This window comes from Mustela nivalis (genome assembly GCF_964662115.1).
Source record: "Mustela nivalis genome assembly, chromosome: 13".
NCBI classification, from domain to species: Eukaryota; Metazoa; Chordata; class Mammalia; order Carnivora; family Mustelidae; genus Mustela; species Mustela nivalis.
Genome location: NC_139032.1, coordinates 42,858,674 through 42,879,759, shown reverse-complemented (window position 1 = coordinate 42,879,759; position 21,086 = coordinate 42,858,674). Strand labels below are relative to the sequence as shown.

The following is a 21,086-nucleotide window of genomic DNA, read 5'->3' as shown; positions in this document are numbered from 1 at the left end:
CCAGGTCTGTTGCACTGAAGATTATTTAAGATTTGTGTTTACCTAGTAGTAACTAGTACAAAAGTACTGGTTCTGTGTGAGCCCTTTTTAAATAAGTACCTTAGAAATACATGATCAATGAAATTGCTACAAAATAGATTTATGTTCCAGTGGCTGTTCTTAGCTTTACCAAGGTCACAGGTTCCATTTGAGTCTCCATTTCTGGATGTGAAAAGCAGATTGCTTTGGACTTTGTTAGGCATGAATTGCCTTACTTTTAAGCTATTTGTTTCATATTAGAGGACACAATTGTATACATGTTATATATGGTTATATGCATGTGCAGAAAAGGCTTATAAATCATATTTAGATGATATTTCCTTTGCATCCTCCAGAAGTGGAATTTTGAGAAGGAAACAGGACTTTATACCCCTCTCTACGTAGTTTCTTCTTTAGGTGAGCTGAAGTTCCTTTTCTTACTGACAAGATTATATAGGAGGAATAAGTTTTCCTGGACCTTCTTAGGGTCCTTGACTGGGTCTGAAAATTAAACTAAAAAAGCTTAACAGGAGAAAAGCATACAAATTTATTAAACTAAAAAAGCTTAACAGGAGAAAAGTATACAAATTTATTTAATGTAAGTTTTATGTGTCATGGAGACTTTTGTAAGAAATGAAGACCCAAAGAAATAGACCCGAGTATTTTACGCTAGGTTTGATGAAGAGTATACAGTTGTGGAGGAAGGTGATAGGGTAAGAATATGAGGTAGTTATAGTAAACCAGAGGAAACTTAGCAAGGCCTGTTAGAATTCTTCTCTGCATCCCTTTTTCTTTGGAGATAGGGATACACCTTTCCTCTTGGTGTAGGGAAGGCATCTTGCATATGGCCTTTTATGGCCTGTTTCCAGTAAGAAGGGCCAGGAGAAGGTCAGCATAACCTTCCTGATTGTGCCATTTTCTCAGATTCCTTCAGCTTAAGATATTCAATATGCCAGCCTACTTAATACAGTTAATAATTGCAGTGCAAAAAAAAAAAAAAAAAAAGGATTTTAGAAAATAAAGATTGGAAAAAATAAAACCAGTTTTCACATGAGTACCTATTTATGCTCATTATAGATTATTATTTTTTTTGTTTTGGTGTGTGTAGTACTGGGAGGTATTAGATTGTGACCTTACTGAGCTTTTCCAAAGGATTTTTAAGTTTTTTTTTTCCTGTAGTTATATCATTAACATTTTATTCAAGAAATTTTAATTTATTTATAAATGCAGTGGAATTCAGTTTTTCTAAGCTACATTTTCCTGTTCTTGTCTGAAGAAACTAGTTTCTTTTTCTGTAGAAAAGGAAATATTTTAATAGTCTAGCAGTCAGGAAAAAAAAAATTGGAAGAAACTAGGCCAGTATGTCATCAGTTGTTGCCTCTGAGTACTGGGATTATGACTAATTTCTGGGTTTTTTTTTTTTTTTTTTAAGATTTACTTATTTTAGAGAGACAGAGAAAGTATGAGCAGGAGGAGCAGAGAGGGAGAGGAAGAGAGAATCCAAACTGACTCTGGCTGAACATGGAGCCCCCTGCAGGGCTCAGTCTCCTGACCTTGAGATCACAACCTGAGCCAAAACCAAGAGTCAGGTGCTTAACTGATTGTGCCACTCAGGCACCCCTAATTTGTTTCTTCATGCTTTTCTACACTTTCAAGATTTTCTGTAGCTAAAGTATATTGCATTTAGAATCTGAAAAAAGGAAAAGGCATATGTGTATTTTAGCAGATTTTCACATGCCTAAGGAGTCAAACATTGCCTGTTCTATTTATTGCAGAAACTGGAACCTTGGTTCTAGGCAATTAAAAAACAAAGCCCTGGGGTACCTTGGTGGCTCAGTGGGTTAAGCCTCTGCCTTCAAATCAGATCATGATCCTAGAGTCCTGGGATCGCGATGCATGGGGCTCTCTGCTCAGCAGGGAGCCTGCTTCCCTATCTCTCTTTGCCTGCCTCTCTGTCTACTTGTGATCTCTCTATCTCTGTCAAATAAATAAAATCTTAAAAAAAAAATAAAAAACAAAGCCCTGTTGATGTTTATATAGCTTCCATAGCTACCTGCTGTTTGGATTGGAAGTACCTACATTCACAGACAACCTTCTCATGGGGTTTGCTGTTGACCAAAGGAAGCAGTTGTGTTTAGGACTTAAATGGCAGAAAGGGCTCACCACTGTCATTACTGCCACATGGGTCTTTACCCACTACTTCCTGTGTTGTGTGTATTCTGTGGACATATGTTCATTATATGTGTAATGCCCATTCAGTGTATTTGTGCAGTGGAAGTGGATTCACAAGACAGTGAGAGGAATCGTGGGGTAATTTCATCGTTTCCTCTATCATGTTTCTATAGTTTAGTGGACAGTGCAAAATGAATACCTGCCTGTGGGTAAATGCACTTAAGCTCCTCTTACAATTCATAAAGTTTCGAATGTTACTTCTAGTTGGGGGAACTTCTTTAGACCATAACATGCTACAGTTATTTGAAAAAATTGCATAGAAAATTGGTGTTTGAGCCCAGAAGATTGCTTTGTTACTTTTTAAGTGTGATCTTGGGGCTCGTACTTTTAACCTCTGAACTTTGTTGTCCTTATCTGTAAAATGGGGATAGTAATAATGCCTTCCATTAGAAGCCATTAGGGGATATATGAAATTCTTTTGTAACTCCATATACGTTTCATTTATTGACTAAGCCACTCTTGGCAGACTACCTAGCTTTGAATGGAGGTGATTTGGATCACATCCCTGAGTTCACAGCCTAGAGCCAAATTGCATTTGTCCATTCTGCTTAGAAGAGGGGAGGTCAAAGATATATAGCTTTAATCTTATGTTTTTCAGAGACTATGCCTACTCTAGCCCCCATAGGTTCCATTAAAATACTCAAAAATAATTCATTTTCTTTTCCTAATGACTTGGCAGAAATTTAGAATTGAAAGAAATTAGTAACAACCAATCTTTCCTTCATACTTCCAGATCAATGAAAGAGATTCTTGGGTACTGGAGACCAAAGAAAAAAATCAGTAGGAATGCTCATGGTGAATTGATGGGTTGCAGAGCTGGTAATTACTTTCATAGAGCTAAAACATTAGCTTAATATATGGAAGCAGAGTAGATGAAAATCGGGATTTGGATGCCTTTCCCCAGGGCTCTGATGGATATCCCACACTTTCCTTCTGGAGGCAGCCTTCTCTTTGATGGGATAGCTCTCCTTTCTTTCCTGGGACTTGATACGGATTTTCATGCCCCACCCTGGTAGACCTTTTGTTTTGGTTATCCTGGACAGTTGCTGATAAATATGTATTTTTGTTTAGGTCAGCCAGCTTTCACGGTGGGAGGAAACGTCTGTCCCTCAAGAGTTTTCAGCTGGATACCAGATATTGACAGATTGTGCTCATCATGGGGTTCAAATTTCTAGAATTACGAAGCTTTAGGTTTTGGGCTTTTGTTGCCAAGGAGGTTTTACTTTTATTTAAGATTTATATGAGAAAGAGAGTGAGCGTGTGAGCATGAGCAGGAGGGACAGAGGGAGAGTGAGAGAAATTCTGAAGCAGACTCCGCACTGAGGGAGGAGCCCAACACGGGGAACAGTCTCACAACTGTGAGATCATGACCTGAGCTGAGACTAAGAGTCAGACACTTAACCTACTGCACCACCTAGGTGCCCCTAGGAGGTTTCACTTTTAAAGCTAACATGTGTTGATTGTTTATAACTTCCTGGTGTGCTATGCTATGAAAGATGGTGAGCCCATAATGAGATTTAGTGACATGATTATTTAGTGATATGTGTTTGCCCCCAAGGGGCACATATATATATTCAGGTGATAGTCAAATCCATAGTACATGAGAGCTCATTTAATCTACAATGCTGTCAGCCCCAGCCCTTCTATTATACAGTAGAGAATTGGATATCTAGAGAGAAATAACTATTACAAATTATTAGAGCCAAGAATGGATTTGAATTCAAGTTTTCTGGGTTCAAGTTGCTTGTTACTTTATGGGAATAAGAAAAGTAGCTACCTTATGGAATTTAGAAAGAATTAAATCCAAGAAAATTTATATTAAGAGTTAGGAAACAGTGAGTGACATGGAATAAGACTTAAAAAAATGAAAGCTATCGGGCACCTGGATGGCTCAGTGGGTTAAAGCCTCTGCCTTTGGCTCAGGTCATGATCCCAGGGTCCTGGGATAGAGCCCCACAATGGGCTCTCTGCTCCGTGGGGAGCCTGCTTCATCCTCTCTCTCTGCCTGCCTTTCTGCCTAGTTGTGATCTCTCTCTGTCAAATAAATAAATAAAATGTTTAAAAAAAAATGAAAGCGATCATCATGGTCCTCTTCCTGTTTACTTACTGTCCTCTTCCTGTTTAGTATTACTATCATTACTACCACTGCTGGGCTTTGTAAGATAGACGGTTCTTTGGTGTATGCCATGTTGGAGAAACTTTTGCTAATAAATGGAAACAGGTACTCAATTTATCATGATTCTATCTAAAGAAAATTCCACAATGTTGGGCACTTTCACTTCCATATAGACCCATGAAAGGCATTAGCAAAAGATAATTGATAATTTGTAATCCTAATTTTGAATTCTGTACATTTTGCGTATATTAATAGGTTAGTAATATTTCAAACCTATGAAGCTTTATCAAATGTGATTCTGTTGAACTATATCCTTTTAATAGCAAGGGTTCTGTGGAATCATGATTCATGGCTCTGCACTCTCCTGTACTTCCTTGTCTCTGTAGATATCTACATGGAATATGTAATATTTCAAGTATTTAAGTTTCCTAATCTGTCAGCACAGAGCTTTCATTTGGAAGACTTTAGTTATGAAATATATTCTGATGTAATTACTATTTTTTTAAAGATTTTATTTATTTGATAGAGAGCAAGGGAGCACAACAGGGGGAATGGCAGAAAGAGAGGGAGAAGCAGTCTCCCTGCTGAGCAGGGAGCCCATGTGGGGGACCCCAGGATCATGACCTGAGCCCAAGGCAGGAGCTTAACTGACTGAGCCACGAGATCCCATCTAATGAAACTATTTAAAAGATCAGACTTTTGAGGAATTTCTAGTGACATGGAAATATACGCCAATATATTAGTTGAAAAGAAGTGGACACAAACTGACAAACTGTAGATAGTATGACCCCAATTTTGTGGCACATAAGAAGATTGTGTGTGGGGTGCGCCTGGGTGGCTCAGTGGGTTAAAGCCTCTGCCTTCAGCTCAGGTCATCATCCCATGGTCCTGGGATTGAGCCCCGCATGGGGCTCTGTGCTCAGCGGGGAGCCTGCTTCCCCCTCTCTCTCTGCCTACTCGTGATCTCTTTCTCTGTGTCAAATAAACAAATAAAATCTTAAAAAAAAAAAAAAAGAGTGTGTGTGTGTGTGTGTGTGTGTATACATATATATATGTATATATATATATATGAAATGCTAGATGGAAATGTACCAAATGAGAATAGCATTACCTATTATCTGGGGAGATTAATAGCTATCTTTAAAATTTTTTACAATTTTTTTTAACTTTATTTGCATTACCTGTAACTCACTTCTTATACTTTATATGAATTATGTAAGAAGAAAGAAATAAAGTCAGTTGTGCTTTGGTAAGAGTGATTGGTGAATGCCTGTTTGTGTTATACCAGGTCTGACTCTGATGTATTTGCATTCAGTCTCAGGCAGTGTAGACTCATAGAAAGAGTGTGGACTCTGGAGTCAGGTTGGTGTGGGATTCCAGCCTGCTGCCTTCTTAAGAGCTTTGGGATGAGGCACATTGCCTTTCTGAGCCTTAGTTGTCATTAAACCCAGATGCTGTCTCCTTTGCAAGGTTTCTTAGTTCTGAAAGCAGCTTGCTCTGAGAGGTGCTTGGTAAATATTTGTTCTTTTTCTCCTCCCAACTACAACTCTTAACCTCCCAGCCCCCTACCCCAAATTCCACAAGGATTAATTCAGGGAATAAAGAAACTTGGAAAAAAGTTTCAGTGTCATATTAGTATGTTCAGTGGTTTGCCTTTTCAGTTAGTCATCTTTCTACTGTAAGTCTCACATCCTTGGGAATCAAACTCCTGACCATCAGGAAGTGTCTTACTTCAAAGGATAAGGAAACTGAGCAAACCAAAATCATGGAGCAGTGTGAGAGCATGCTTCTCATCGAGAGCTGTCTGGGCAGTGTTGTGGAATAGTCTCCAGCCTCCTCTCCCTGGCAGTGATGTGGAGGGTGTGGAGAGGACTCTGGGGCTGAAGTAGCGTTTATAATACAGGGCTGTCTGGCCTTCCCTGAGCATTCTTTTCCCTTCCAGGATTCCTGTAATTGTCATCACATGGCTCAGTCTCCCAAATGTTTCTGGTATTGCAGTGACTTTTGGAGTGTGTTTAAAAAAAAAAAAAAAAAAAAAAGCCAGAATTCTTTTGTGTCTGTTCTGTGGTATGTGGATGTGTACAGATCCTATATCTCAGGAATAAAAAGAAACCAGTCAGATGTGGAGCCCTCCTCATCATTTCTCTTGAGCCTTGCCAATTTCTTTGCTGATTCTTTTCTACCTGCACTGTTTATAGGAAAAAAAAAGAAATAAGTGAGGGAAGATATAGGCAGTAGTCCTCCTTTTAGCCCTAGTCAGCTGACCTTTTGGTCTCATTACTTTTGGGGACTTTTGTAGAGCTTGCATCTCTTTTGGATCTATTAAAAGACTCAGAGTGGTTGAGAGTTGGATAGTGGGTGAATCCTGTGAGGAATGATTCAAAGCCTTGGACCCTGCCTGGGCATGGAAGAAAAGGGGGCATGGGAGACAGACCCTGAATTTCATCTGACAAAATTCTAATGACAGAAATTACAGCATTAATTGGCAAGGCAAGTATTAAGGTGGCAAGAACAACCAAAAAGCACAAAGGGAAAGATGAGATGTGTTCAAGGAGGAGTATGTAATACAGTGTAGTTTAAAAATGAGGAACGTTCGAGGCTCCTGGCTGGCTCAGTCAGTAGAACATGTGATATTGATCTCCGGGTCCTGAGTTCAAGCTTCCTGTTGGGTGTGGAGCCTACTTTAGGAAAAAATGGGGGTGCCTGGCTGGCTCAGTAGGTGTAGCATTCAACTCTTGATCTCAAGGTTGTGACCAGCCTCATGTTGGTTGTAGAGATTACTTAAAAAATAAAATCATAGGGGCGCCTAGATAGCTCAATCAGTTGAGCGTCTGCCTTTGGCTCAGATCATGATCCCAAGGTCCTGAGATCGAACCCTGTGTCTGGCTCTTTGCTTAGCAGGGAGCTTGGTTCTCTCTCTGCCTCTTACCCCCCACCTTGTGTGCGCGCGCGCTCTCTCTCTCTCACTTGCTTATTCTCAACTAAATAAAATAAATAAAATCTTAAAAAAATATGAGAAAAGTTTCATGAATTTGTAGTCATACTTTGAGTAAGGGTCAGTCTAATGATTCCAATTTTAAGATTAATGCTGTCTGTAAAGATGCAGAAGGAAGGGCCTATGCCGTCAAAGACCATTGCATTCTGAGTTTTTGAAGGTATTTGAATTTTCCTTCATTGTAAGTCTGTAATTGAAAATCCAAATACAGGAAGATCTTGCATGGGGGTGTTTTTTTATCAGATAATCTCTTACAATTTGACCTTCACTGCTTTCCTAGAAAGGCAAAAATTGTCTAGGTGAAAAGACAGCTAATTAAAAAAAAAAAAATGGAGCCATTGACACTACTACCCTGTATGTTTTCTCATCCCCTCATTCCCTAAGTGGAGACGGAGTAGAGAGGTGAGGTTGGATAGGATTGCTCAACTGGATCATATTGGGAATTGTAAAATTGAAAAGAACTGACACGTTTTTTTCTGATTCATGTTAGCTGAGAAATTGTACTTTTTAAAAGCTGCTTTGCTGGCTCTTACTCATCAAACTAGAAAAATAGTTCATTGCATTCTGGTGTCTCCATTGTCTTACGTTCCAGTGTTCTGTAAACTCAGAACCAGATCTAGATAGTGGTGTTAACTGTTGATCTATTGACATAATAGATCAACATTAACTGTTGACTTCTTGACATAAAACTGCACTTTTACAGATGTCATATGAATCTTTAAAAACAATTGAGGTCAACAGTGATGTCTACGCAGAGAACCATCCCACCTCTCTCTTTGCAAGTGTCTGGGGTGGGGAATGGGAATAAGCAAGCCGTTGATTTTAGCAATGATAAGAGACAACCCATGATTAAAATAAGAAAAGTCTAAGTCGTGATGATTTTATTTATCTTGGCAATGGTTGGTCTAAGAGTGAGCATGTGACTCAGTTCTGGCCAGTAGTTTGTAAGAGGAAGTCTGCAGGGAGAGGGTAGTGAAAGTCTCCTGTCTGAAATGAAAAGCAAATGATGGCTTGGAATTTGGCTGTGCTGCTTACCAAGGCAGTGAGCAAACATGAGGATGGACACTGAGATAGGAAAGGTAGAGCTGGTATCATTGACACCCTGACTACATGTTTGTTCTGTGAGGCAACTAGTTGTTTAAAATCAACTGGATTTTCTGTTACCTGGGACCAGCCCAATTTCTATCTAATAAAATGCTTCTATGCTTTATCATGCTCCTTCTATTATTTTCCTTTCAGATTTGTGAGGTAGTTTTTTTTTTTTTAGATTTTATTTATTTGTCAGAGAGAGAGAGAGAGAGAGAGAGAGAGAGAGTGTGCACAAGCAGGCAGAGGCAGAGAGAGAAGCAGGCTCCCCACTGAGCGAAGAGCCCGATGCAGGCTTCCATCCCAGGCCCCTGGAATCATGACCTGAGCTGAAGGTAGCAGCTTAACCAGTTGAGCCACCCAGGCATCCCTGTGAAGTAGTTCTTAAAATCTGTAAGTCACACAACCCACTATGTATCATTTAAAGTATTTTCTATTTCAGGACGTAAAAGACAGATTCTCTTTTTTGGTGGGATTGAAAACTAAACTGCCCCTTCCCAAAGCAGGTGCACCTCTGCCAGTGAAGTCTTCTTGTTGACCATCTCGTTTCACCAGTGACGGAACCTTGGTGAAGGTGTGATGGGACAAACATGTTTGCATTTGGTTTGTATTAATTTATTTTGTTTCTGTTCTTTGTAAATTGGATAGTCTTTGCTTAGCAACTTTTTTTCTGCTTTGGATTATTAGGATTGATAAGAGGAGAAAGGAAGTATTGGGTATTGTTAGAGTAGTTATTCAGTTTTTAGTTGGTATTCCTTTGGGTGATAAGTTTTATTTGCTGTCTCTCTTTGTTGGCAGTCCTGTTGCTATATTTAAGCCCCCTCTTGCAGTATATTTTACTGTTCAGTAAAGAGAACTCACTTTATTTCCCAAGATGAATTATAATTAGGACTGCTTTGTACTAAGACTCTTTCTCACTTAATACCCCTAAGGAGATACAAATGTTCTAAATGTGTCCTTCTGAATGGACTATATTTTGAGAGGAATCTACTTATTGTTTTTAACTAATTCTGTTGCTTTCATATCATACATCCTTATTAGACTCTAGTGTTTCTGTTCCATATGGAATTCCTTGTGAAATCAGACCTTAAAAAACAATGTTATTAACGTTCAGTGTCAGTGTTACTGAAAATGTCAATGAAATTTGTTGGTTCTACATATCTTGTTTTTATGGCACTCTTGATTTTTTATACACTCATGATAAATATAATTCCTTCACTATTCTTGCGAAATGAATTTTGTTTCTTAGTTCTTTTTTTTTTTTGGTATTTTTGTTTCTACTAACTAGCATAAAATAATTGAAGATATTTGAATTCTCCCACCTAGTTTTTTTGCTCCTTTTATAGTTCTGCTTAGCCCCTTGGATCTCTGGACATTGTGCATCTTTTTCCTTTTGCCAGAAAATGTCCCAATAGAACTGGATCCTATATTGAGTCATAGTGAATTGGGTTTATTCAATTTCTAGGATTCAGTGTTTTACCTTTCTCGATAACCATGTCCTTCTGTAGTCTGAGAAAGCAGTGAAAAAGTGAAGAAGTTCTGAAGAACTTGATCTATATAGAGTTATAATTTTTGAGCTCAAATACAGGCTTTACTGCTCACTATTTGCATACCCTTGGACAAGTTATTTGACTTCTCAGAGAGTGCTTAAGTATTCTTCTATAAAATGGAGACTATAATCCTACTTACCTTGTAGGCTATTTTGAGAATTATATGAGAAAATTTAATGAAAAGATCTTTTGGTAGTGCTTGGTGTACACTAAGTGTACACTTGATGTGATGGTATTTGGTTGAATTTTTCAAAGTGCATTTTAAAGTCTGTTTTTTCTTTAGAGTCTTCTTTAGGCCCTGTGAAGAAGGAACTGTTATTTAACTGTATTTTATAGGGGAAGTCATAGAGGCACAGCATCACTTCATAACTTTGTTACTTGTAACTGAGTTTGGATTAGAATCTGACTATTTCCTCTAATTTGTTAGACTTGACTGTGAATTGAGTTGTTAGGAAGTTGCCTTCATTTTGTGATGCTATAAGCTAGAAGGTATAGATGGGAAGGGCATAAATTCCAATTCCTTAAATTTGTCTCAGTGGTGTGCCAGTTGATTAATTCTAAAATTATTATAAATACAAATAATTCTTAGTTTGCACAGTTTCCATATGCACAATTTTCAGTTATTATAGTTAATTAAGTAACACCAGTTTCCAAAAAACACAGTTTAAATTTCACTTATAATGTTAGCTGTGAATAATTGTATAATAGTCAAACTAGCACACCCTGTTATTTGGTCCTGAACAGACAGCAAAGCATGTAGCTGTGTTGCTTCTTGTCTCATTATAACATTTCTTAAGAATGGGTAATGCAAAAAGGGAATTGGCTGACAAAGATGAAGGTTGCAGCAAAGAAATGAAGAGTTGATAATACTTAAAAAGAGATTTCTGGAAAAAATACCTGACCATGTAAATGTCAGCACTGCCACTGTTGTAGACACTCCATACATGCAGCCAGAGGAGCTCAGCGAAGGGTAATTGGGACAAATTAGGAAGGTAGCTGTGACTAAAAGGATGAAGACCTAACAGAGGAAAGGATGCTGGCCAAAAACTTCACGTTAAAGGAACTCCTCAGAGGAATACTGCAAGACACTAAAACACAGAGGATCAAATGTTGGATGCTAGTTCAAACATAGAAGTGTACCCCTTCACCAAGGGATCAAAAGATGCTCATTTGGTATTTTAAATTACACAATGAAGGGATGGCATTACGAATGACACTTGATTTTTTTTAATAAAAGAAGAAACTTTTTGGGGCGCCTGGGTGGCTCAGTGGGTTAAAGCCTCTGCCTTCAGCTCAGGTCATGATCTCAGGGTCCTGGGATCGAGCCCCGCATCAGGCTCTCTGCTCAGCAGGGAGCCTGCTTCCCCGCTCTCTCTCTCTCTGCCTCTCTGCCTACTTGTGATCTCGATCTCTCTCTCTGACAAATAAACAAATAAAAAATATTAAAAAAAATAAAAGAAAAGAAACTTTTTAATTCTCAAATCTTTGAATACTTAAAATTACAGTATACTAAATAAATGTTTGCTTTTCCATTTTCCTATGCATATATAGCTGATAGTTTTTAATGCTCTGACAAAACATGTTAGAGGTTGCAAAAAAATAATAATTTTCCTAATGATTGAGATTTGATGATTGAGATTGCTTTGTGTGGTTTCAACTTGCACGGTCATTTCACACTTCAGTTATTTGATGAAAGACCAGATTATTATGTCATAATGTATGTGTATAATATATATAATACATTTCTTTGAATGCAGTGATCGGGAAATATCCGGCATTATGAGAGCCTAGGGGAAGGGCATCCAACTTAATTAGCTTGGGAATTTGAGGAGTGGGAGAGACAGGGAGGCAGCCTGGAGGACTTCGGAGTTAATTGGGAAAAGCTGTGTTAAAGAGTGAGCCAGTGGTGAGAAGCTTGTGTAGGGAGAGTACAGGACATTTGAAAAAAGTTGATTTTTGCTGGAATGTGGAAGGCAAGATGGGACAGATAAACAGTGCCATGGAACCTGTAGGCAATGGAAGAGTCCTTGGGGTTTTCCCCAGTTTTTTTTATATTAGGGTAGGATTTATATAGAGTAAAATGAACCCATTTTAGTGTATAGTTTGATGTGTTTGATATAAGGCCCGTAACCAGCAGCAGAGTCAAGGCAAAGAACATTGATATCACCTCCTAAAATCCTCAGTGCTTCTGAGTAACTAAGCGCTCCTCTCACCCTCTCAACCACTGATCTGGTTTCTGGCCCTGTGGAGTTAATGCCCTTTCCAGAATGTCTCATCAATGGGATTATACAGTATGTAAACTTTTTTAAACAATTTTTAAAAAGATTTTTATTTATTTATTTGACAGAGAGAGAGATCACAAGTAGGCAGAGGGGCAGGCAGAGAGAGAGAGAGGAGGAAGCAGGCTCCCCGCTGAGCAGAGAGCCTGATGCAGGCAGGGATCGAGCCCAGGACCCTGAGATCATGACCCGAGCCGAAGGCAGAGGCTTTAACCCACTGAGGCACCCAGGCGCCCCTACAGTATGTAAACTTTTAAGTCTGCTTTCTTTCTCTTAGTGTAATACTGCTGAGATTCATCCATGTTGTTGCATGTGAAAGCTTTTGGGCTATAAGCGGGAAATTTTTCTGGGATTTGATTGGGGGATGGATGTGAGAGGCAAGAATAAAGGCAGTTACTCCAAGTTAGCCAGGTGCTAATGTAGGAGAGTTGCAAAGGTAGCGCTTGATTTGAGAGGTGCGTGGGAGGTGGAGTTGGTCTCAACTGAGCTTGGGAACACAGGAGTAACAACAGATGGGGAGGAGGAAACTCTGTATTTTGGATGTGTTGAGTGTGTGAGTGTGGGATTACCTTGAGGTGAAGTCCAGCAGGAGGTGGGCATGTGAAGAAGTTGATTTCCCCCCTTTCTTATCCTCAGGTTCTTGCCAAATCCAATTTGCTAAACATTGACCTTGCTTGATGAAAGGGCTCCCTGTTCTGTTCATCCTACCACATCATCATGAAAAATTTGCTTCCAAAGTCTTGTTTGGCCTTATTGCACTGTTGTTGAACAAACTTGTCATTTTTTAGAAGAATGTCTTTACCAAATAGTATCAAATAACACCATTCATCTGCATTTAGCCATTGTTTTCCTTAGATGACTATATAAATGTTTCTAGAGAAGCTGTGGTCCTTGTAGCTGGATATCAGAGTTCAGTAGTCGTGAACCAGCCACAGGTCAGGGATTCTCTTTTGTTCTCTTTTCTATCAAAAGGCATTCTCAAGAACTATGTTTTTGTAGGGTGCTACATTTGAACCAGTTTGAACCTTATGGGATGGAAGTAGTGATGAAGGAACACAGTATTATCTGTATTTAAGATGTGGCTGACTATTTTCTGTGTAAGCTCTTGATTCAGTGAAGATCCTTAGGCTGCATCCAAACTAATAGGAGAATTATGTGTTTCATAAATGTCTACATCTGGCCTAGGAAGGGAAGTGGTGGGCAGTTGTTTGCCTCACTGATGAAGAACTTTTCAGAAAGGTGATTTACCACACAGTGGCCTGTACCTGAAAGGTATTGCCTGCAAAATTGGCTCATGGCCATAATTATAGCTAACACAGCATTTTATAGTCAGGACAGCTCCATAAGGTAGGTAATATTTTTTTCATCTCTTACGTGTGGGGAAACTGGAGTACAGAGAGATCAAGTAACTTTCCCAGAGTCAGACAGCTAGTTCTGGTAGAGCTGGAATGCAAAGCCAAACCATGTGGCTCCATAGTCCATATTCTTATGTACACCATGCTGTTCTTAGAGTTCTAGAATGCTAACATGGGAAGGACTCACAGGAATTATTTTTTTTTTCCTCACTCTTCATTTTATAGTTAAGATCAATGCAGGCTAGAGAGGCTCTGATGCCTCACTCAGGATCACGGAGAGATGGTGGAGGTAGAGCTTGTTATAGGGCCCATGCCACTCTCACAAATTTTATACCTTTGTCTTGGTTGCTTGTATCTGTGAAGAATAACATTGAAGTAGGAAGACTGGCACAATTGGTGTTTAATTCCATCCTTTTCCTTGGCCTCTGCTCTCTCTTGCCTGGGAATGTACTAATTGACTCTCTTCCTGCCCCCTCTGTTACTTTATTATTCCCAAGGGATTCTGGAATCACCATTACTGATTTTGAGCCTGACCTGTTTGATCATTGTACGATCTTTGCTCTTTCCGTTCTCTTTTCAGTAACAATTGGGGAGGGGAGAAGCTGTCCAACCAGCTGGGTGAGAGTTGAGTGTGGGGATGAGAGAGGGAGAGGGGACACTTAAAGGATTGAGCTTATTGCACTACAGATCAAAGACCTTCCCTTAGGGGTGCTGCCCTTTGTGATTTTGCTTTCCTGCTTCACCAATACCTACCAGAGTTTACCCCTCTACATTCTGTGCAGCGCATTCACTTGTCTACAATTGGAATTCAGAGCTAGAAAGACAGTGCCAATGAATTTGCTTGCCCCAGACACTTACAGACATGGAACAGGGCATCTGGGAGAGAAAAGGGAGCCAGGCCATGATAGTTTACATTTCATATTCGTTTTTATTTTATTTTAAGGAGCCACGTTTGGGGCAATAAATTAATTTTCTTTAACATTGTTAATCTTTCTTTTATAAAAAGTTCTTCATGTAAGCTTATTCAAATAGAGACGATGTTTTTCTTCTGTTTCCTCCTTTTTCCCTCCCTTCCTTCCTTCCTCCCTTGTATAGTGGGTCCTTTGTGTGTAAAAGTTTAACTCCTGATCTCGTCTCTTCCACCCAGAGTGAAGTCGAATATTAGTGTATTATGGTCATCTTTCTCCAGTGACTTACCCTTTCTCTACATTCTCTATAATTAAAAATGTCCTTCTCAATTTCAACTCAAAATACCTGAAAAGACTCCTTGCTTACTTAAGAGAAGGCAAATTTCCCCAGGTAAGTTCCCATATGTTTTCTGTAAAAACTGGCACACACTTGCTTTGTATTTTACCCCTGTCCAATTAGATTGTTACAACAGTAATCAACCAGTCTAAGCCACTCATCTGTTTTTGCCTACATTTTCTTGGGTAATTTTAACTCCTTTGGTGCTGTGCAGGAAAGTTTGCTTCCTCCGATTACACAGAAGTGCCAGATTCCTGAGATCCACCTTCCATTCAGTTTCCTCAGATGGCCGTTGAGCCGTAGGACTGTTCCTCTGCATAGAGGCGTGCTACCCTTCAAGGACCTGGGAAGGGCCCCAACAGATGTGCTCGCATTGTCATGTCTTTTTCTGAGGTTTGCATATGTTTCTTGTGCTTTATCTTGAAGAGGGTCCTTGAAAGCCTATGAGCTATAGGTCTTACCTAACCTGCATATGTCTTGAGTTGATCCAGTCAAGAAATACAAAGCAAGAGCTCTATCCCCTTAGTCACCTGATCCAGTGGCTTTCTCTGTGGACTTCCTGTTCTTCTTTTAATTCTTCTAGTTGTGGTCTCTGGAAATGCGGAACTGCTTTTCATCCACACTATCAGAAGGTAGAAGCCACAACAGAGAGATACTTTAAAACTTAGACAGTTAAGTTTTACATGGCAGTGGACACAGATTTGCTTAGTGGAGAGTTGTGCTGGGCAAAGGTGAGTTTAAGGTCCTAGTTCTTTCTCTAATACACAAGCATGGGTCCTCTTCAGGAAAATACACTGGAAGCTGTCTCTGTGAAATGCACTGTAATGTCAGCTTGTACATAGGAACCTTAATGAACCTCGAGAAGTGCCCATTTTTCTTAGGGTCTCAGGCTCAGATACCTGAGTGATCATTTTCTTCCTGTTTCCTCTCTTACTCCTTTTGCTGCCAAATCCTGAAGATATTTTAGTTTGCATTGTCTCTTAGAACTGTCCTTTCCTTCAAAAAATAAATAAATAAATAAATAAATAAATAAATAAATAAATAAAGTCTTCCTATGATTACTGGGAGTCAAATGGCAGTGGTGATTTATACAGGGAATTACCACTACTTTACTCTCTCTCTCTCTCTCTCTTTTTTTTTTTTTTAAGATTTAATTTATTTGATAGCACAGGCAGGGGGAGTGGCAGGCAGAGAGAAAGGGAAAAGCAGGCTCCTGCTGAGTTTGGAAACCTGCTCAATCCTAGGAACCTGGGATCATGACCTGAGCCTAAGGCAGATGTTTAACTGACTGAGTCACGTAGGTGTCCCTCCAGACTAGATTTTAAAAAAAATTATTGAAAGGTGCTTTGTCTCATTTATTTTCAGTGTTGAGAGGTGTTGCAGGTACTCAGTGAAAAAGTAACACCAGATTACTACAAAGACTTTTGGGAAAAACCCACTCAGCAAACGGAACCCTTATTATCTGTGTTCCCCACCACAGTGTGGGCAACTCTAAAAGAGGGGCTGTGCTCTTTGAATCTCCAGTGCTGGAACAGTGCTGCAGCAGAGTCTCTTGGACTAAAAATATAGTCGCATTTGTTTCTTACTCCTATGATGCTTTCCTTCATTCTTTAAGTGGGATTTTTTTTTCTTATATTAACCAAGAATTTTGAATTTGTGTCGGACTTACTGGAAAAACAAACTACTGGTTGAGGTGTCACTAATCACTTTGTATTTGAAATTTTAAATTAAAATCCGCTGATGTTTTTTATGTATCAAAAAAACTTAAAACTTTAAATGAATATTAAAATTTATATTTGGAAAATTATCAGTGTAACTTTATCTATCTAGTTGGGTGGATGCATAACCAAGGTTAGAGATGATCTAGTTTTAACATGACCTTTATTTTTGACTTGAACTACCTTAACATTTCTAAACCTCCCTGAAGGAAGATTGAATATAGCAGTGGTATAAATAAAGTAGAGGTTTACTTTGTGAATTCTTAATTTAAATGTGTTGTATGTATACCTTTGATGATCAAGTGCTAAGTAAATAATACAAAGTAGTCTATATTGTTTGAAGCTTTTATCAGCTCTCCCCAAACCTTGAACCTAAGTTGGTATTAAGTGTGTCTTAGTGGTGCCTGGCTGGCTCAGGCGCTAGAGCACGCTACTCTTTATCTCAAGGTTGAGTTCAAGCCCCTTGTTGATATGGTATAGAGCTTACTTTAAAAAAAAAGGTCCTAAATGGTATAATTATTTCATAGATAGGCAACCTGAACTTTGAATAAATTTGCAGACTCTTAAGCCCTGTAATATGCAGGGGAGTAAGCTTAACTATAACATAAGAATAAGCCATTATGATTTGCATAATTTATCTCTTCAATATAAATATTGTACTCCTATAATAAAATTGCTGTCCTAGAAGTCAGATTTTGATTGTCTGAGTATTTGTAGAACTGGAGGAGGTTTTAGGGTCATGTTTATGTTTAGATTTAATTTGAATGGTAAGTTAAGATTTATGTTGAGCAGGGTACAAAATGTTTTATTTACTTTTTCTAAGCTTATGAATAAAAAAGCAACATCTGAATCTGATCTTTGGGAAGCAAGTTCAGGACATACGGTATAATTCTATTTTAATTGTTTCCCTTAATTGCACCTTATTTCTGTTTATTTGCAAATGGTATAATTAAAACATTAACATATTTAATACCCTGTGATTGGATATATTTAACTTTCTACTACACTCATACTTTAACATTTTCAGACTCTGAGAACAGAAATACATAAGACCTGTCTTCTGCTTGTATTACTGAACAAACTGATGTTTTCATGACATGAAACACACACTCCTAGTTTACTTAGAGTAAACATGTGTAACAATTAGGTATACTTAACTTCTGTGACTGGATGTTTATTTCTTAATTCATCCATTAATACATAAATTTTTTCCCCAAAAAATATTTATCAAGCTTATACACTATGCTACAAAGTATAGTTGATGTAGTGGTGAACAAAACAGAAACATTTCTTTCTTGCCCTCATAGTATCTTAGAGTCTGGTTGGGGAGAAAAATGTGAAACCAGGCAACCATAGTATCTTGTGATAAAGGCTGTGGAACGCCAAGGCCAGGGTTCCATCAGCACATGCAGTGCCGGAGACTTCTAGAGTAAGTGACACCTCTGCCTTTTTATTCTTCAGAGTTAGCCTGGTGAAGTGACAGGTTCTAGGAAGTGTGGCTAAAAATGTTCCTGGCACTAGGAACAACATTGATAAAAGCCCAGAGTAAAGAGAAAACTCGGCATATTGGAAGACTAGTATATTAAAACCTTAGGCAAGTAAAACTCAGATCATCAGAACTGTCACTTTGGGGCAGAACATTTTTCATCCTTCCTTTGATGAGAAGATGAGAAGTAACTACAAATTTGTTGTTTGATTCCTGCCTCCCATAATAGAAATACTTATTTATTTGAGAAAATGTGAATTGTAACTAACAAATATTTAAAATTACTCAATTTTAATACCTAGTGATAACTTTACTTGTGATTTTGTAATCAACCTTCCTGATTTTTTCCAGTGCATCTTTGATTTTATAAAATTGAGATGACACCGAAAATGCTATTTTGTAACTGACATTTTGAGCTTATATAAAAGTTATAATTGTTTTCATAACCTTGGGGCTACTTGTTAAATACTAAATTCAATGGCCATATAGTATTCTGTCATGGACCATTATTTATTTGTATAGCCCCCATTTTTGGAAAGATGTGTCATTTCTAACATTTTGCTATTTTAAGTATTGCTGCAATTAATGTATTTTTATTTAAAATTTTAAACCCTTCTCTATTTTTCTAGGGTAATAAAAAGGTATGTCATTTCTACTGTGCCCGTGCTTTTTTTTTTTTTTTTTTTTTTTAATATTAACTGCTTGTTTCCATCACCACCCCTGAAAATCAGTCCAGCCCTGGCAACATGAGGTCTTGAATCTAGATCTTCAGATCTTTGGCATTTAGACTTTCCAAGATACCTGCCTGAAGAACAAATTTGGAAATGAATCCCATTACATCTATATAAATAAAAGCACAAGTTGAACTTGATCTTATATGGCTGGACATGAAATGTAAGGCTAGTCTTGTTACATCCAGGGTTTGTTTTTTGTTTTTTTAAAAGAGTACCCACATGTCTCTAGAAATGATTCATCCAGAATTAAATGATTCATCAGAATTAAATCTTTTATAGGGAATATTCTTTAACTGTATGATTAAATAGGCTTTCTGTCAGTGACTTGGAATATTATCTTAGTCTATAAATACCTCTGTGGAGTTAAAAATCGAAAGAAAAATGAATGTGTTTTTTCGTTAAGCATTTTTTCTTAAAGATGTCGAGAGGATTGTTTCATATGGAACCATATGGAAGATCCTAATAGGAACCACTTGCCTTACAAGGGTTTTGTTTTTTTGTAGATTTTGTGCTGTTTCAGGGCTGAAATCCTGTGTCCACCTTAGCACTGAGCACATCATACTCAATAAATATTGCCCAAAAAACACTTAAAGAATAACAACTTTATTCAACTATAAGTCACATACTATCAGTTTACCTATCTATGCAGTGTTTATTGGTTTCAGTGGTTTTTAGTGTATTCAGAATTGTGTAACCATTACAACAATCAATTTTAGAACGTTTTTATCACCTCAAAAGGAAATTTATACCCTCCAGCTATCATCCCCAACACTGCCATCCCCCTGCGGCTGTAGGCAACCTCTGACCTACTTTATGAATTTGCCTATTCTGGATATTTAATACTAATGGAATCATACTACATGTGGTATTCTGTGACTGTCTTCTTTCACTTATATAATATTTTCAAGATTTACCCATGTTGTGCCATGTGTCAGTATTTCATCTCTTTTTGTTGCCAAACAATACTCTGTTGTATGTATAAATTACATTTTTGTTTATCTATTTATCAATTGATGGAAGAAACACTTCTTAATATTTAGGTGCATGTGGGTAGGTTTGTATTACAAGGGCAAAAAGTAAGAAATGAAGTTGTAAGATTCCAAATTGGAGATGGCTTCAAAGCTTGTTAGTGGTAAAGTTATGTGTAAGTTAAGAATTAAGTTCGTATGGTTGTGGGTCAAAAGGAAGACTGTCACATCAATGAGGACATCTTGTCCGTTCTATCTCTTGAATACTTCTTAAGTTTGCTCTCTTCTTGTCTCTGGGAACTGATTTAAGCCGCAGCTTTTGTTTGCTCATTGCATCACCACTGTCTTGCCCTGCAGCAGGCGAAAGGAGCATTTCACATTTCCAAAGTCATTTTCCCTCAGGAGTCAGAAATCCTTAACAGATCCGGCAAGGCTGCCTCTCACATCAGCACTTGCTGCCTGTCCCCCCCTCCCTTTCTATTCTCTATTTATTTTGTATTTAAGAGGGATAATAGAGTTCTTTCCAAAGTTGTTGCTTGAGCACCCGAAATTTCAGCTTGTACTACTTCAAGAACTGTGTGTTACGAATCCCTTTGGATTCCAGTGTAGTGGGAAGAGCTCATGAGCTCTGGGGTCCCCTGAGCATCAGAAACCTACTTGTTTCCTTTAAGCCTTTTACCTGCAAAATAGAGGTAAGACTTCACAAGTTGTTAGGAAGATTAAGGGAGATAATATGTGAAGGTATCTGGTACACAGAATGTGCCTAATAAACTATGTCCTTTCTACTTTTCATTTGGATTAAAGCATTAGAATGTAGTGATTTGGGTACCCTTTTTTTTGCTGAATATAGAGACTGATGTGTTATGATGGTTGCCTATAATTTGAATTGTTTTCCCTCTAAAGTTTGTGTCTTTGCCTCAGAATTCTGGTTTTTTTTGAAGTCTCTGGAATTTTACTACTGTCTAACACCTCTGCCTAGCAGCAGTACTTGGTACACATCCCTGCTTATAAGAAGGCAATTATTTATTGTCTTTTTTCCCCTAAAACATTTTTGTGTCTATATTTTTATATTTCCACATTATGAAAGTAATTATTATTCATTTAAAAAGTAAGAAAATTCAGAAAATAAGAGATAAAATTTAGTTGCAGACAGATCACCTGCTCTGGTGTCCATTGTGGTTTATAATTTTCCAGTCTGTTCTCTGTGTGTATGTGTGTGTGTGTGTGTGTGTGTGTGTGTGTATAAATGCCCATGTTTTTTGAAATAGAAGTTGGATGATTAAAAAAAAAAAAAGAAGTCGGAT

General features: G+C 38.1%; 1 protein-coding gene across 7 annotated transcripts in view; it reads left to right on the top strand.

Annotated features, from left to right (window-relative positions):
* BNC2 (basonuclin zinc finger protein 2) overlaps positions 1-21,086 on the top strand; it is a 423,723-nt gene that overhangs the window by 69,563 nt on the left and 333,074 nt on the right. For 2 of the 7 annotated variants that reach the window (XM_082695079.1, XM_082695077.1), the window contains exon 2: positions 8,954-9,050. The exons of the other annotated variants lie outside the window; for them this stretch is intronic. In XM_082695079.1, the coding sequence (XP_082551205.1) occupies positions 9,027-9,050 (24 nt within the window). In that variant the 5' untranslated portion in view covers positions 8,954-9,026. The remainder of the gene's footprint in view (positions 1-8,953; positions 9,051-21,086) is intronic. 7 annotated transcript variants of the gene reach the window in all.